This window comes from Peromyscus maniculatus, chromosome 4, assembly GCF_049852395.1.
Source record: "Peromyscus maniculatus bairdii isolate BWxNUB_F1_BW_parent chromosome 4, HU_Pman_BW_mat_3.1, whole genome shotgun sequence".
Classification (NCBI taxonomy): Eukaryota; Metazoa; Chordata; class Mammalia; order Rodentia; family Cricetidae; genus Peromyscus; species Peromyscus maniculatus.
Genome location: NC_134855.1, coordinates 64,512,325 through 64,527,021, shown reverse-complemented (window position 1 = coordinate 64,527,021; position 14,697 = coordinate 64,512,325). Strand labels below are relative to the sequence as shown.

At 35.8% G+C, this 14,697-nt stretch overlaps 2 protein-coding genes across 2 annotated transcripts; both read left to right on the top strand.

The window, feature by feature from the left end:
- Positions 1 to 7,837: 7,837 nt before the first annotated feature.
- On the top strand, positions 7,838 to 8,773 carry LOC102912608 (olfactory receptor 5W2-like). Its single transcript, XM_006989741.2, has one exon. It carries the CDS (start codon positions 7,841 to 7,843, stop codon positions 8,771 to 8,773), a length of 933 nt encoding a protein of 310 aa, XP_006989803.2. The 5' UTR covers positions 7,838 to 7,840.
- Positions 8,774 to 13,761: 4,988 nt separating this feature from the next.
- Positions 13,762 to 14,697, top strand: LOC102912290 (olfactory receptor 5W2-like). The gene has a single exon (XM_006989740.3). The coding sequence runs from the start codon at positions 13,768 to 13,770 to the stop codon at positions 14,695 to 14,697; it is 930 nt and encodes a 309-aa protein (XP_006989802.1). The 5' UTR covers positions 13,762 to 13,767.

Sequence of the window (14,697 nt, the reverse complement as noted above, 5' to 3'; positions counted from 1 at the left end):
TAACTATGGAAACAGGTGTATTTCTGACTCTTTTGCCTGCTCTTGGGATTCTTTCCCTTCTATTGGTCTGCCTTTTCCAGCCTTAATATGAGGGCTTTCTCCTTGGGTGTGGCAGTGGTTCTGGGGGAGAATGGAGGTTGTGGGAAACCTTAGAGGCATGGTTTAAGGGAAAATTGCAGTTGGAGTGTATTGTTTGAGAGAAGAATATATTTTCAATTAAAAAAATTTAAAAGGAAAAAAGTATTTTTCATGGTATTTTAATTGTGAAATATGTATGTATTTCTATATTTTATTGTATTTTTTGTAGCTGGAGGGCTTCTCTCCAGGATCCACCAAGCCCCGCAGTTCCACAATCTACGTATAAAATAATCACTCAGACACTTATATTACTTATAAACTGTATGGCCGTGGCAGGCTTCTTGCTAACTGTTCTTATATCTCAAATTAACCCATTCCTGTAAATCAATACCTTGCCACGTGGCTGGTGGATTACCGGTGTCTTTACATGCTGCTTGTCCTGGCCGTGGCTGCAGTGTCTCCCCTCCTTCTTTCTGTTTCCCCAATTCTCCTCTCTCCCTATCCCGCCTATACTTCCTGTCTGGTCACTGGCCATCAGTGTTTTATTTATATAGAGCGATATCCCCTTTTCTTCTTTTTTTAAAAAGGAAGGTTTTAACTTTAACATGGTAAAATTATATATAACAAAACAATTTTTGAGCATGAATTATAGTTACAATATTAAAGATGTCCTGTCTATCTTATATTTGTGAGTTTAAGGTTTTATATCTAACTTATCTTTTATCATAACTGAGGAAATTACAACTATCTAGTCTTTAACCACATCAAAGACCTGAGAAGGAACATAATGGTACTTGAGAAATGGTAGATAGATGCAAGCAACTTTTGGGAATCTTGCAAGAGTAGACCATGACAGCTGGCAGCCTGGACAGTCACCTAATGTTTCTCAGCATTGTTGCTGCATTCAGATTGGCTACAGGCCTAATGTATCTGACAGACCATTTTCAGAAGCAGGAATTCTGAAAGACAATTTTACCCTGTCTTGGCAGAGTACAGTGGTTGCTTTCCTTGTGTTTCACTTGTCCAGAAAGGACAGCATTGCACTCGTACTGTCAGCCGTCAAGGCAAGGGCAGTTCTTTGCCAAGTAGGCCAATTTGTGCCAAGAAGACAAACTTCCAAATGGAAATGTCTTAGAAGCCCAACATTCTCTAGGGATCAAATTGGTTCAGCCAGGAGCAATTGTCTCTCAGGTCAACAGAATTCTAAGTTATTTAAATGCCATATTCTCTAGGTCTATGAAGTGTTTGAAGATTACCTATCTATCTGAACTATATCTATGTATACCTAGAAGACTTAACTAACATGGCTACAAATATGATTATCATAGATGACTAATTATTAATCTATTTTTAATTATCCATTACAATTTTAAATGAGTTACATAAACATAATACCTCAAACAAGAATATATATATATATACAGTATAACAAAATTAACTTCAAGTTTGTATCAATAAACTAAAATTTATACCAATGTAAAACATTTTAAACATAAACTAAAAACTATACCAATGTAGAACATTTTAAACAAGTTGTTCTTTAAAAGTAGGTTGATTAATCTATCCTTTTATCTTATCATCTCTATATCCTCCTATATATCTATATCATATCCCCTTTTCTTTTTTAGAAAGAGATCACATTTATAATCAACCTGTTTTAAATAAAAGTACTGTTTTTTTCTCTGTCCCACACCAGATATCTACAGCAATTTTTAGTTCTGGATATTAAATCTGGAGCCCTACATTTGTCAATCAAGATTCCTAAAACCTAATATATGCATAAATATGCATACATATGTGTATACATATAACATTATATGCATATATGTCCCAAACATTTTTCATTGTATTTTAATCATATCAAGCTTTATTGAATGGGTAGTAGCACATTTTAAACTTTGGGGGTTTTGCATTTCCTCATAAATTCAGTACTTTTTTTTAATGATAAGAACATAAACAGCAGGTATGACATATTACAGGAACACTGAAATGAATCATTAGTCTCAAAATACTACTGAAATATATAAGATTTTAAGTCAAATTTCAGAAGCTTAACATACGTATGAAATATTTCTTGCTAGCACTATTACATCTCAGATGTAAGCAGGTGCACGCTGAGCAGAAGATACTGTGAGACAATCTTCCATTAAAAATTACTTCAGTTCAAGCTAAACAACTGACTCACCTATGCAGAGGCGAATAAAATGTCTGTCAGAAAATTTGAATAATTTTCGCCAGCAAGAGTAACTATTTGAACAACTCTGAATCTTTTCCAATAGTTAATATGGTTGGTGGAGGGGGAACCAAACTATAACTCATCACTAATTACCATTCTGTCTTCTTCTTCTTCCTGGCTAGTGTCATTCATGACGCTAGTGCTGCTGGGTTTTGCTGCCACAGACAAAATACTCTGTACCTGCTGTGATTTTCTTTTAATTATTTATGAGAAATATAAGTAAATCACTTCTTCTTAAAGTAGTTTCTGTCAGTGACTTCTGCAACATCGATGGAAAGAAATGCAAACATGGCTGGTTGATCTGAAATAATTTTTTTTTAAAATTTTATTTTTTAATTTTTATTAAGAAATTTTCTATTCATTTTACATACCAACCATAGATCTGCCTTTCTTCCCTCCCCCTCTAGGCTTCCCCTGCTACCCATTCCCCATTCCCACCTCCTCCAATGCAAGGCCTCCCATGGGGAGTCAGCAGAACTTGGTACATTCAGCTGAGGCAGATCCAAGTCTCTCCTGCTTACCCCAAGGCTATGCAAGGTTTCCCACCATGGGCACTTGGCTCCAAAAAGCCCGCTCATGCACTAGGGATGGATCCCAATCCCACTGCCAGAGGGGATGAGAGCATAAGGGAATGGGAGGTTTGAACTGGAGTAGGGACAGAGTGGGAGAGCAAGGAAGGAGATACCATAATAAATGGAGACATTATGGGAATAGGGAAAAACAGGCTGCTATGGAAGTTCCCAGGAATCCACAAGGATGAACCCACCTTAGACTACTGGAAGTAGTCAATAGTTGGCTTACTCTGGTAATCAGATTGGTGAATACCCTGACTGTCATCAGTAACTGATGGAAGTAGATGTAGAAATCCATGGCCTGATGCCGGGCTGAGCTCCAGGAGTCCAATGGATGAGAGAAAGGAAGGATTCTATGAACAAGAGATATCGAGACCATGACTGGAAAAAGTACAGAGACAACTAACCAAACTAGTGGAAACACATGAACTGTGGACCAATAGCTGAGAAGACCCCATGGTACTGGACTATGTCCTCTGGATAAGCAAGATAGTTGTTTAGCTTGAACTGTTTAGGGGGCCCCCAGACAGTGGAATTGGGACCTATCCTTAGTGTGTGAGCCCACATTTTGGATCCTAGTGCCTGTGCTGAGACATTTTGCTTAGCCTTGGTACAGGGAGAGAGGGGCTTGGACCTGCCTCATCTGAATGTACCAGGCTCTGCTGACTCCCCATGGGAGACCTTACCTTGTAGGAAGTTGCTGTGGGATGTTCTGTATGTTAAATGTGGTGCTCTGATTGGTTAATAAATAAAACACTGATTGGCCAGTAGCCAGGCAAGAAATATAGGCAGGACAAGGAGAGAGGAGAATTCTGGGAAGTGGAAGGCTGAGGAGGAGAAACGCTGCCAGCCACCATGATGAGAAGCAACATGTAAAGATACTGGTAAACCACAAACCATGTGGCAACTTATAGATTAATAGAAATGGGTTAATTTAAGATATAAGAATAGTTAACAAGAAGCCTGCCATGGCCATACAGTTTGTAAGCAATATAAGTCTCTGTGTGTTTGCTTGGTTGGGTCTGAGCAGCTGTGGGGCTGGCAAGTGAGAGAGATTTGTCCTGACTGTGGGCCAACCAAAAAAACTCTAACTACAGGAAGTGGGAATGGTAAGGCTGGGTGGTGGGAGGAGGGAGGACAGGGGAATCTGTGGTTGATGTGTAAAATGAATAGAAAACCTCTTAATAAAAAAAAGAAGCTTATAGCACTATTCTTTTCCTCCCAAAGCAATTGTGGTGTTATTATTGTTCTCAAATATAATTTGAGAAAACTCTGAAATCACCTGGAAAATTTATGCAGACATCCTGAATTACCATTATTTATAGTATTTTATTTTGTGAACTGGTTGTTCATATTTATTGGATTTTAGTAAAATATGAAATAAACATATTAACACAAAAAGTCTGTCTATCCATAAATAATTAACACATTATAATATATCACTTTTATAAAATAAAATAATTATTTGTGCTTTATTCTGGCCATAATTGCTTATGCTTAGTGTCTGGGGGAATATTTCTTTGTAAAGAGTGAGAACTCACACATAATTCACTTTTTTATATTTCTAAGATTATGCGGACCACTGGGGGTTTTATTTAAGTAAAAAAAAATCACTAAACTATTTTATCATATTAGTGAAAATAACATCATCTTCCTCATGATTAATATTGGATGCCTCATTTTCTTTATTACACTGCATTCAAAAATTTCTAGGGAGCAAGTCCATTAGAGTATGTTAAAACATATGCCAACAGGATTCTTGAAACTTTTTGTTACTTTTTACATCCTAGTTTCTTTCTATATGGCATGGTTGTTAAGGAAGTTATATAATATTTAATGAGCAATATGTATGGATATGTTATACATATGTATATAAATATAGTTAAATAAAAATCCATTATATTGGTAGCATAACTATACTGGTCTACAATTAAATTCATAGTTTGTGTTCTCAAAAGACCACTACTGTATAAGTACCGCACGCTACCTTTCCGGGCCGTGGTGGCACACGCCTTTAATCTCAGCACTTGGGAGGCAGAGGCAGGCAGATCTCTGTGAGTTCAAGGCCAGCCTGGGCTACCAAGAGAGTTCCAGGAAAGGCACAAAGCTACACAGAGAAACCCTGTTTTGAAAAACCAAAAAAAAAAAAAAAAAAAAAAAAGACCACTACCAAATGAAAGAAAATTCAAAACAAATAATTTTAGAGTGGAGTGTATTGTTTTTTAATTAAAGCATTTACCTATTGCACATTGTAAAAGATAAATTCTTCCTAGTGCACTTGAACAATATGCATTAAAATTTACTTTCAAGTTCATGTCTAGACTTTTGGACACTAAATAATGACCTGGAAGTGTTTAGCAGTGCCCTTTTAGTGATTCCTTGTGATTTTAGTAATTCTCAAAGACATCACTGTGATAGGTTCCTGGGAATGGGGGTTGAGTGATATACTAACACGGTCATATAGGAGAGATCGCAAGACATACTGTAGGTGCCGTAAAGTCTGCTTGGACATTAAATAATTGAAATAGGAATGGTTGCTGTGAATATTAGGGTACATCTAGACAACAATGAAAAATACCTGACACTGCCTGTGAACCTAAGAACCTTTAAATTGGATAGACCATGGCCTTAAAGGGAAATCAAATGTTATTGTTCTGCTAAAGGACCATAGCAATAAAATGACTTTTTTAAAGAAATATTTTTATTTTATAATTAATTTAATTTTACATATCAGCCATGGATTCTCCTGTCCTCCCTCCTCCCACTCCCAGCCTTCCCCCTCAATCCACCCCCCATTCCTACCTCCTCCAAGGCAAGATCTCCCCTGGGGAGTCAGCCAAGCCTAGTAGATTCAGTTGAGGCAGGACTAGTCCCCCACTCCCTGCACCAAGGCTGAATAAAATGACTCTTAATGACATTTGTTATATTTGTATATCAGTACCTCTCTCAGCCATGATCAGAGAAATTTCTTAGAATGGAAGGGAACTAAAACAGATACACACAATAGGACAATGTTTAGAGACTGGGAGATTTTGGAAAACTCAGTCCTAAAAGGGATGTCTTCATAAAATTTCTCCCCTCAGAAGCTCAGGAGCCTCTGCAGAAGAGGAGGCAGAAAGATTGTAGAACCATTGGGAAGGGATGACTCTAAGAAAACAGTCTTCTAGACACAAAATGACTGATACACATCTGAACCCACAGAAACTGTGGCGTCAAGCAAAGGGCCTTCACAGGTTCAAACCAGATGGTGTCCAAACACTGAGAGGAGGAAATAGAAGCTATCTGTAATTGACACCTGCTTGCAAAGGAAAAATAGGTTTCTCCAATGGATTCTCAATGGTTATATTAAATACACTTAAGGGCTGACCCCATTATCAGAAGTACATGGACAAAACAAAATAAATTCAATGATATTTTTGAAGACCTTTTGTTTCATCATGGTTCATTTGGCTTTTCTTGAGATCTTGCTGATCTTTCACTTTTATATTATTTTTGACATTTTATGGCTTTTGTTTGTATTTGTGTGTTTCTTGGGCTTTAAAAAACCTATTATTTAAATTTATTTTTCTGTTTGTTTGTTTGCTAATGAGAGAAAGAAGGAAAGAACATGGAATTGTATGAGTGTAGAAGTAGGAAGGATCTGGAAGAACTTCTAGGTGATAAAATACTGAATGAAAAGAGTTTATAATGAAAATCAACTCTCAAAAACCAAAAAAAAAAGAAAATCAAATAAAGTAAAGCAGTCTATAAGATTATTTTTGAAAATTAAAGTTGAAAGAGGTAGTCTACAAAATGGATAAGTTATGATAAACAGTAAAGGATATGGAAATTATTCATAAAAATCAATTTTAGTTTTATTAAGTGTCAAGTTTCAGTAAAAATTCTGATCAACATAAATTATCAAATTGAGTGAAGGGTAGGGGGTTGAAATAACAGCCATAGGAACAGTTGTCTCAGGATGCCCAGGCAAAAACAAAACAAACTTCTGAGCCTGGAAGCTAATTAGTCATGTTAGAATTACATGAAAATGGGAAGGAAGAGCCTCAAGAGAATTTAATCCCAGCAGTCATAATTGAAAATAAATGTGATCAACCTGTTCTTTCTGTACCATAGAGATGCCAGCAAGATGCCCTTATTTCAGGTACACTTATGAGTTGCTATAGGTCAAAATAGAATAAAAATAAAATTTTGCTTTCTTTTTGGACATATGGGAAAGGCAGTGAGGAATGAAAAGCAAATGGATTATTCTGATTCTGTAGTGGCTTAGAGTCTGTCTCCAATGATCAGGAACATGTTCTTGTGAGTATTTAGTATATTCTCCTACTTTTATTTGACTTGTATAGGATTCAAAAAGTTAGAAAAAGTTGGTGTTCCAGTGAAAGGGAGGGGCAGATCATGCTTAAATATTCAGGAAATAATTAGAAAAATAAAACAATTCCATATTAACTTTATTATTATCTGAAAAGTTGATTTTGTTTCATAGTTAACTTCTAACAAACAGTGTTATGAATGCAGCAAGTCTAATGAACAATGACGTTTTTGATTAAGTGATGAGATTTTTCTGTATGGCTTTCTGAGCAATTTAATATTTTCATTTTAATATATTGAACCTGGATAAGATTTTATTAATTTCAAATACATTGCCTAAAATGGGTGTTAGACATCTTGTCAAGAGAGAGAGAAAATGAAATATATGTATATATTTAAATGAATGGTGATTATGCTCCCTCATTAGAGGGATTTTTGGCACTGAGAAAGCTATATTAAAAGTGTTATGTACTGAGGCTATTTCCTTAGTATACTTTATGTACAAAAAATAGCAACATAGCATGCCACCTAACAATGATATCACATTTTTCTGCATTTGCTATACAATAGCATGTCTAGAAGTGAAAATCCCAATCTAAGTTAACACTGATAATTTTTTAATCATTTAGGCCAAGAAAAAAGAAGAATGGATAAGGAAAATTGCTCCTCGTTACCGGATTTTTTTCTCCTGGGAATTTCCAGTAACCCTGACTTAAAAGGGGGTTTATTTGTTGTGTTTCTGGTTGTTTATCTTATTATTCTGCTTGCAAATATTGGAATGATCATCTTGATCAGAATGGATCCCCATCTTCACACACCAATGTATTTCTTCCTCAGCCACCTTGCCTTCTCTGACTTATCCTATTCTACTGCAGTGGGACCGAAGATGCTGGTGGACCTTCTTGCAGAGAATAATCCAATTTCCTTTTTTGGCTGCTTTCTACAATTCTTATTAGTATGTACCTTTATAGATATTGAGTGCATGCTTCTGGCAGTGATGGCCTTTGATAGGTACAAGGCCATCAGCAACCCCCTGATGTATGCTGTGGACATGTCCAGTAGAGTTTGTTATCAGTTCTTAACTGGAATATATCTGTTGGGGACGATAGATGGTCTTATACATACCTCATTAGCCTTCAGCTTATGTTTCTGTGGCTCTACCAATATTAATCAGTTCTTCTGTGATTTTCCTGCTGTTTTACTCCTTTCTTGTTCAGATACACAGGTCAATGAACTGGTGTTATTCACCCTTTTTGGTTTCATAGAACTGAGCACCATCTCAGGAGTCCTCATCTCCTATGGTTACATTATCTCCTCAGTCTTAAAGATCAGCTCTGCTGGGGGGCGCTTCAAAGCTTTCTCTACCTGTGCCTCCCATCTGACTGCAGTTGGGATTTTCCAGGGGACCATGCTCTTCATGTATTTCAGACCTAGTTCTGCCTACTCTCTAGACCAAGACAAAATGACATCAGTCTTTTACCTCCTCATTATTCCCATGATAAACCCTCTGATCTACAGCCTAAGGAACAAGGATGTGAAAGAAGCCCTGGTCAGGCTCAGAAATAAAAGGTGGTTTTAAGGAAATTTATTGAATACACAGAAATGTATCATATCCATTGGTTTTATACTGCACAAAAAATCAATAATATCACAGTTTTTAATTTACTAAACATTTGTATAAAATTCCAATAATAAGAAACAATTTGAGACCACCATGTTTCCTACTCATTTATTGTCTTTAGTAATGTGTAATACTATCTTTAAGGAAATATATCAGGGTAGAATTTTTAAAAACCCTGATGAATTAATAGGTTGTAGTGAAGTACTTCTTAGTTTCTACCAGACTATTAATGTAACTATTAAACTTTAATAGTGTGTTTTTTACCTGAACTCACATTAACATCCAGTTGTGTTGAGGATTTATCTGCCAAACTATGGTATTAGTATGAAACACTTTGGAAAGTGATAAAAATCATGAAGGTAACTCTTCAAAAAAGACATTTTTGTGCCCATGGAAAAGCAGAGGAGACCCTTGGCCTTTTATGCCAAATGAAGACAGTAAGAAGTGGATAGTCTATAAACCAAATTGTGGGCTTTCTCCAGACACCATCTGCAGATCCCTGACTTTAGATTACCACCTTGCAGAATTGTGATCTACATCTGGAAATGGACCTCAACTATGGTGTTTTCTGATTAAGAACTATAGAAAGATGTAGAGAAACATGGCACTCTTAGCAGAAATCATTCAATAGAATTCATTAAAATAATAACAAATGGTGTGGTAAGGGATTGTCACTAATCCAGAAAATGTTATACTTGTGAAAATAACCCATATTCCACAAGCACATTCTCCTTTATCATGCCATGTAACTATACTTGGATACATATATGTCAGCCATTTATCTGTTGAAGTGATTGTATTAGTCAGACTTCCTTAGAGGCAGAGGAAAACAACTGATATAATGTATATATGTATGTATGTATGCATGTATGTATATATGTGTACCAAAAAGGGACTTCTTAGAGTGACATGCAAGTTGTGGTCCTGCTAGTCCAAAAATGGGTGTCTCTAACAGGAATGCCAGGAATCCAGTATATATTTAGTCTATATGGCTGAATGTTTCAGCTAGTCTTCATTCTACATTTGAATCTGAAAAAGCAGGTTCAGATGCCAGTGAAGGAATGACTCAGGAGCAGCATAGATGAACTTGCCAGCAAAAGTAAAGGGCAAGCAGGAAAATACCTTCCTTTGTCACTGTCTTTTTATGTAGGCTGTCATCAGAATGTATGCCTCAAATTTAAGGTTGCCTTTTTATACTTCACATGATATACCTGAAACAATCCCCCACAGGCATTCCTTGCTGCTTGAGTTGGAGTTGATTCCAAATGCAGTCAAGTTGGCAATCAAGATTAGACATTACAATGATCGTGGAATAAGTGAAAAGAGACTTAAACTATAAAACAGCTGATTTATGAACTCATCTTTCTGAATTTGTTATGTTGAGAAATATAGTATTTAATGCTATACTTTAGAGAATTAACATCTGATATAGAAATAATGACAGTGTCTTAACCCCCTTCCTTATGGTTTTTAAGAAGTATGGAACAGAATGTCACAGGCTTTGTTGTATCTTAAATCATTCTTTTTGGCTCTCAATATTTCCTTCCACATTTAATCTCTAAATATCATCTTTCATATTTGACAAGATAGTTGAAATGGCAAAACATTAAATACATTTAGGAGTTAATCTTATAATTCTGGGTTTATATACATTACTTTTGTTCATTATTGTTGCTGAAGATGCTAAATATAAGAATGAAATATTATGATTTGCTTGGATATATGTGCATCACAGTCTGCTCCAATGTAATTTTACAAAGAATAGAAAATGAATATTAAGTGTTTTTAGTGCACCATAGCCTATCTCGATAAATTGGTATCCCATCAATGTATTGGATTAAGAAATGTGTGAAATGGATGAATAATTTCCTTTATGTCCAAACTATTGGCTTACAACTGTAATGTTTGTGATTAAATGGGAATAGCAATTAGTAGAAATAGGAAGCATCCATTTAATTTCTGGAGATTTAAAGAGATAGTTTGCTTTTTTTTCCATGTAATATCATTTCTCTGTCTTTGAAATCTTGCTCAGATAAAAAGGAGAGTTAATTAATGATATTCTTTAACTTTTTTTTCTCCAATTGAAGTGATTACTCTTTGAGACTGTTACATTATGCTTTCTGGTAAAGATCTTCTTGAGGAGAGAAAATCATTTTCTTTACTTATTTTCCTTAATAAAATACGATGTTGGCAATTGGTTATCAATTTGACTGGATTCTGAGACAACTAAAACCTGTGGAAACACGAGTGTGTTTGGGCAACATTTCCAGAGAGCACTGGCATATGGGAGACTGCTTAGCAGAAGTTACAACCCATTCTGAATACAAGTAGTGTTATCCAGTGCTCTGGGTGTCCATATGGAAGGAAATTGAAGAAGACAGTGATATAGGCCTGGGTGTATTGTACTTTTATTCTTGTGTGAGTATTTCTATGGATGCAATCATCATGTATGGATATAAGACTCAATACTTCTTAGCTCTCTACAGTGAATAATTTCCAGACACACTCTAGGGTTTTCTCATACCATCTGTACTGGAAAAGGACTGCCAACCAAGGTGACTAGTTTCTTGGATAGAGAACATGTAAGAGTAAAAATGAGACAAACAATTTTTTTTTTGTTTTTTTCGAGACAGGGTTTCTTTGTGTAGCTTTGCGTCTTTTCTGGAACTTGCTTGGTAGACCAGGCTGGCCTCGAACTCACAGAGATCCGCCTGCCTCTGCCTCCCGAGTGCTGGGATTAAAGGCATGCACCACCACCGCCCGGCCTCAGACAAACAATTTTAAAAAGGTAACTAATTATAGAAAATCATAACCAATCAAAATGAAGAATTGTGTAGCCTCATTTCAACTGAAGCAACCACAACACAACTCCTTGACCTAAGGCTGATGAACCATTGTGAAAGAGATGTCGAAGATTGTAAAAGCCAGTGGAGAAAAGGACTTTTCTGTGAGATTGTGTCACCTAGAGATGTCAGGAACAATATTCATAAAGTGTCACTAACATGAGTGCATGAACTTGACTTGAACAAGTGATATACCAAGAGATGATAATGTTAATAAAGAAAACCACAAGAGGTCTCAGGACTAAACAAAGAAATACAGATAATTAAGGAATTCTGAGAGTGAAAAAATATTCTTCTTCAGGAAAGAGCACACCAACTGACAACCAAGTACCAAATGATCAGCCCTGAAAAGAGAGGCATACGAGTAACTGTATGTAGACTGTGCAGGTGCAATTTATGAATTCAAGCATGTGTGTGTGTGTGTGTGTGTGTGTGTGTGTGTGTGTGTGTCCCTGTTTGTATGTGTAACAGCAATTAAAGAAAAACAGGCCATTTATTTGAAAGAGAATGAAGGAGATACATGGAAATAATGCTTGAAGGGAGCAAAGAAAGGGGTGGGAATGTAACTATTTTAATAGTTAATATTAGCAGATGTAGATGAAATTGTCTTGGGCATGAAAAAATCAGAGCAAATAAGAAAAGATGTAGACATCCTTAAATAAAGTTCAATTTTAGTTTCATTGAATGACTGGTTTCACTAAAAGCCCTGGACAATATCTGTCCAGGATAACCAGTGAAGATGATAACTATGAGTGCAGTGGTTGGGTATTCCCAAGGAAAACACTGAGTAAGGAATCTAATTAATCACATTAGAATATCTAAAAAGAGGCAGTCAGAGGCTCAGGAGAATTAAATCTCAACTGTCTTAGATGAAAATAAATGTGATCAACTTATCTTCAATTACCAAAGGAAGGATAGAAAGATTCTCTCATCACAGGTAGGTTTCTAAGTGGTTATTTGTAAAACTATAAGAAAAAATATTATAGTGGTTCCTGGACATAAACTAAAGTTCAAGAATAAATAAGTAGCTTTATTCCTGCTTGTGTTGTTAGGTAAATTCTACAATGTATCTACAAGTAACATTTCCTAATTATATGTTTATGAATTTGTTTCTTCATTTGTCAAAGTGTCTCCTTAAATTCTTATTCTATGATTCACTCTCTATCTGTCCTCTGTCTCTCTATCTCTCTCCCTCTCCCCTCTCTATCCTCTTTGTTATGTACAAATAATAGAAAACAAAGAAAACCACAATGTTCACATAGAAGTGTTCATATAAACACTGAATACAATAGCAAATAGCATTTTATTTGTGCAATTTTGCTAATTAACTTACATTTGCATTTAAATCTTAAAGTCAAGGTAAGGGCTAAATTAAGGAAAAATATTTGCTGTAAACAGTTGTTGCCACTTCCTGCCAGTTCTAATTTACTTGTCCAAGGTTTTGTCATTTGAACACAGTTAAGTAAATAACAGAAGTTTAAAAGGCAGTAATTAGTGATGAGTGATAGCTTTTAATATTTTTTTTTCATTTTTATGTAAATACTTCAAAATCCAAAATAGTACCATGACTATCTTCATCTATTGTCTGATATTGTTAGATGATTCATATATATGTTATAATAAGCAAAGAAAAAACATATTGATATTAATTATGACTCTATAATAAGACTATATAAAATATGGCTTATGCTATAATTTGTCTGTAATTTTTCATTCCCTTCACATTATGTGAAATCACAGACCAGCATTTTTTTATTTACATGTTCTACTAAATATGGAGTGATGGAGATAAAGACAAGTCAGATAGATCATGACTTAAAACTTTAGATAAATGATAGATAGATAGATACATACATACATAGATACATAGATAAATATAGATAAAGACATAAAATTCAATTTAATCATTCTCCTCTACTTTTCTATGATTGTACCTTATTACAACTGTATTTTATGTTATCTTAGTGTGTTTTCTTAGTGTGCTTGTGTACCTAGTATATTCCTAAGAATGTAAATATTTTCTGCTTTATATATTCTAAAGAAAATCAAACCCTAAAAGGCCATTACCTTAACGAGTTTTGTAACTATTTAGATCATGAACAAAGAAGAATGGACAAGAGAAACTGCTCATCTGTACCTGAATTTCTTCTGTTGGGAATTACCAGCAAGCCTGAGATGAAAGTAACTTTGTTCATAGTGTTTCTGCTTGTGTACCTCACTATTCTTCTGACAAATGTAGGGATGATCACATTAATCAGAATGGATCCCCATCTTCACACACCAATGTACTTTTTCCTCAGCCACCTCTCTTTCTCAGACCTCTGCTATTCCACTGCAGTTGGCCCCAAGATGCTGGCAGACCTTCTTGGAGAAAATTCAATCTCTTTTGTTGGCTGTTTTCTCCAACTCTTGATTGTCTCTATTTTCATAGATGTTGAGTGCATGCTGCTGGCAGTGATGGCCTTTGATAGGTACAAGGCCATCAGCAACCCCCTGATGTATGCTGTGGACATGTCCAGTAGAGTTTGTTACCAGTTCTTATCTGGAATATATCTGTTGGGGACTATAGATGGCTTTATACACACCTCATTGGCCTTCAGCTTATGTTTCTGTGACTCTACTCAGATTAATCATTTCTTTTGTGATTTACCTCCAGTCTTACTTCTTTCCTGCTCTGACACACAGCTCAATGAACTGGTGTTATTCACCCTTTTTGGTTTCATAGAACTGAGCACCATCTCAGGAGTCCTCATTTCCTACTGTTATATCATCTCATCTGTCTTAAAGATCAGTTCTACTGGGGGATGGTTCAAAGCTTTCTCTACCTGTGCCTCCCATCTGACTGCAGTTGGGATTTTCCAGGGGACCATGCTCTTCATGTATTTCAGACCTAGTTCTGCCTACTCTCTAGACCAAGACAAAATGACATCAGTCTTTTACCTCCTCATTATCCCCATGATAAACCCTCTGATCTACAGCCTAAGGAACAAGGATGTGAAAGAAGCCCTGGTCAGGCTCAGAAATAAAAGATGGCTTTAA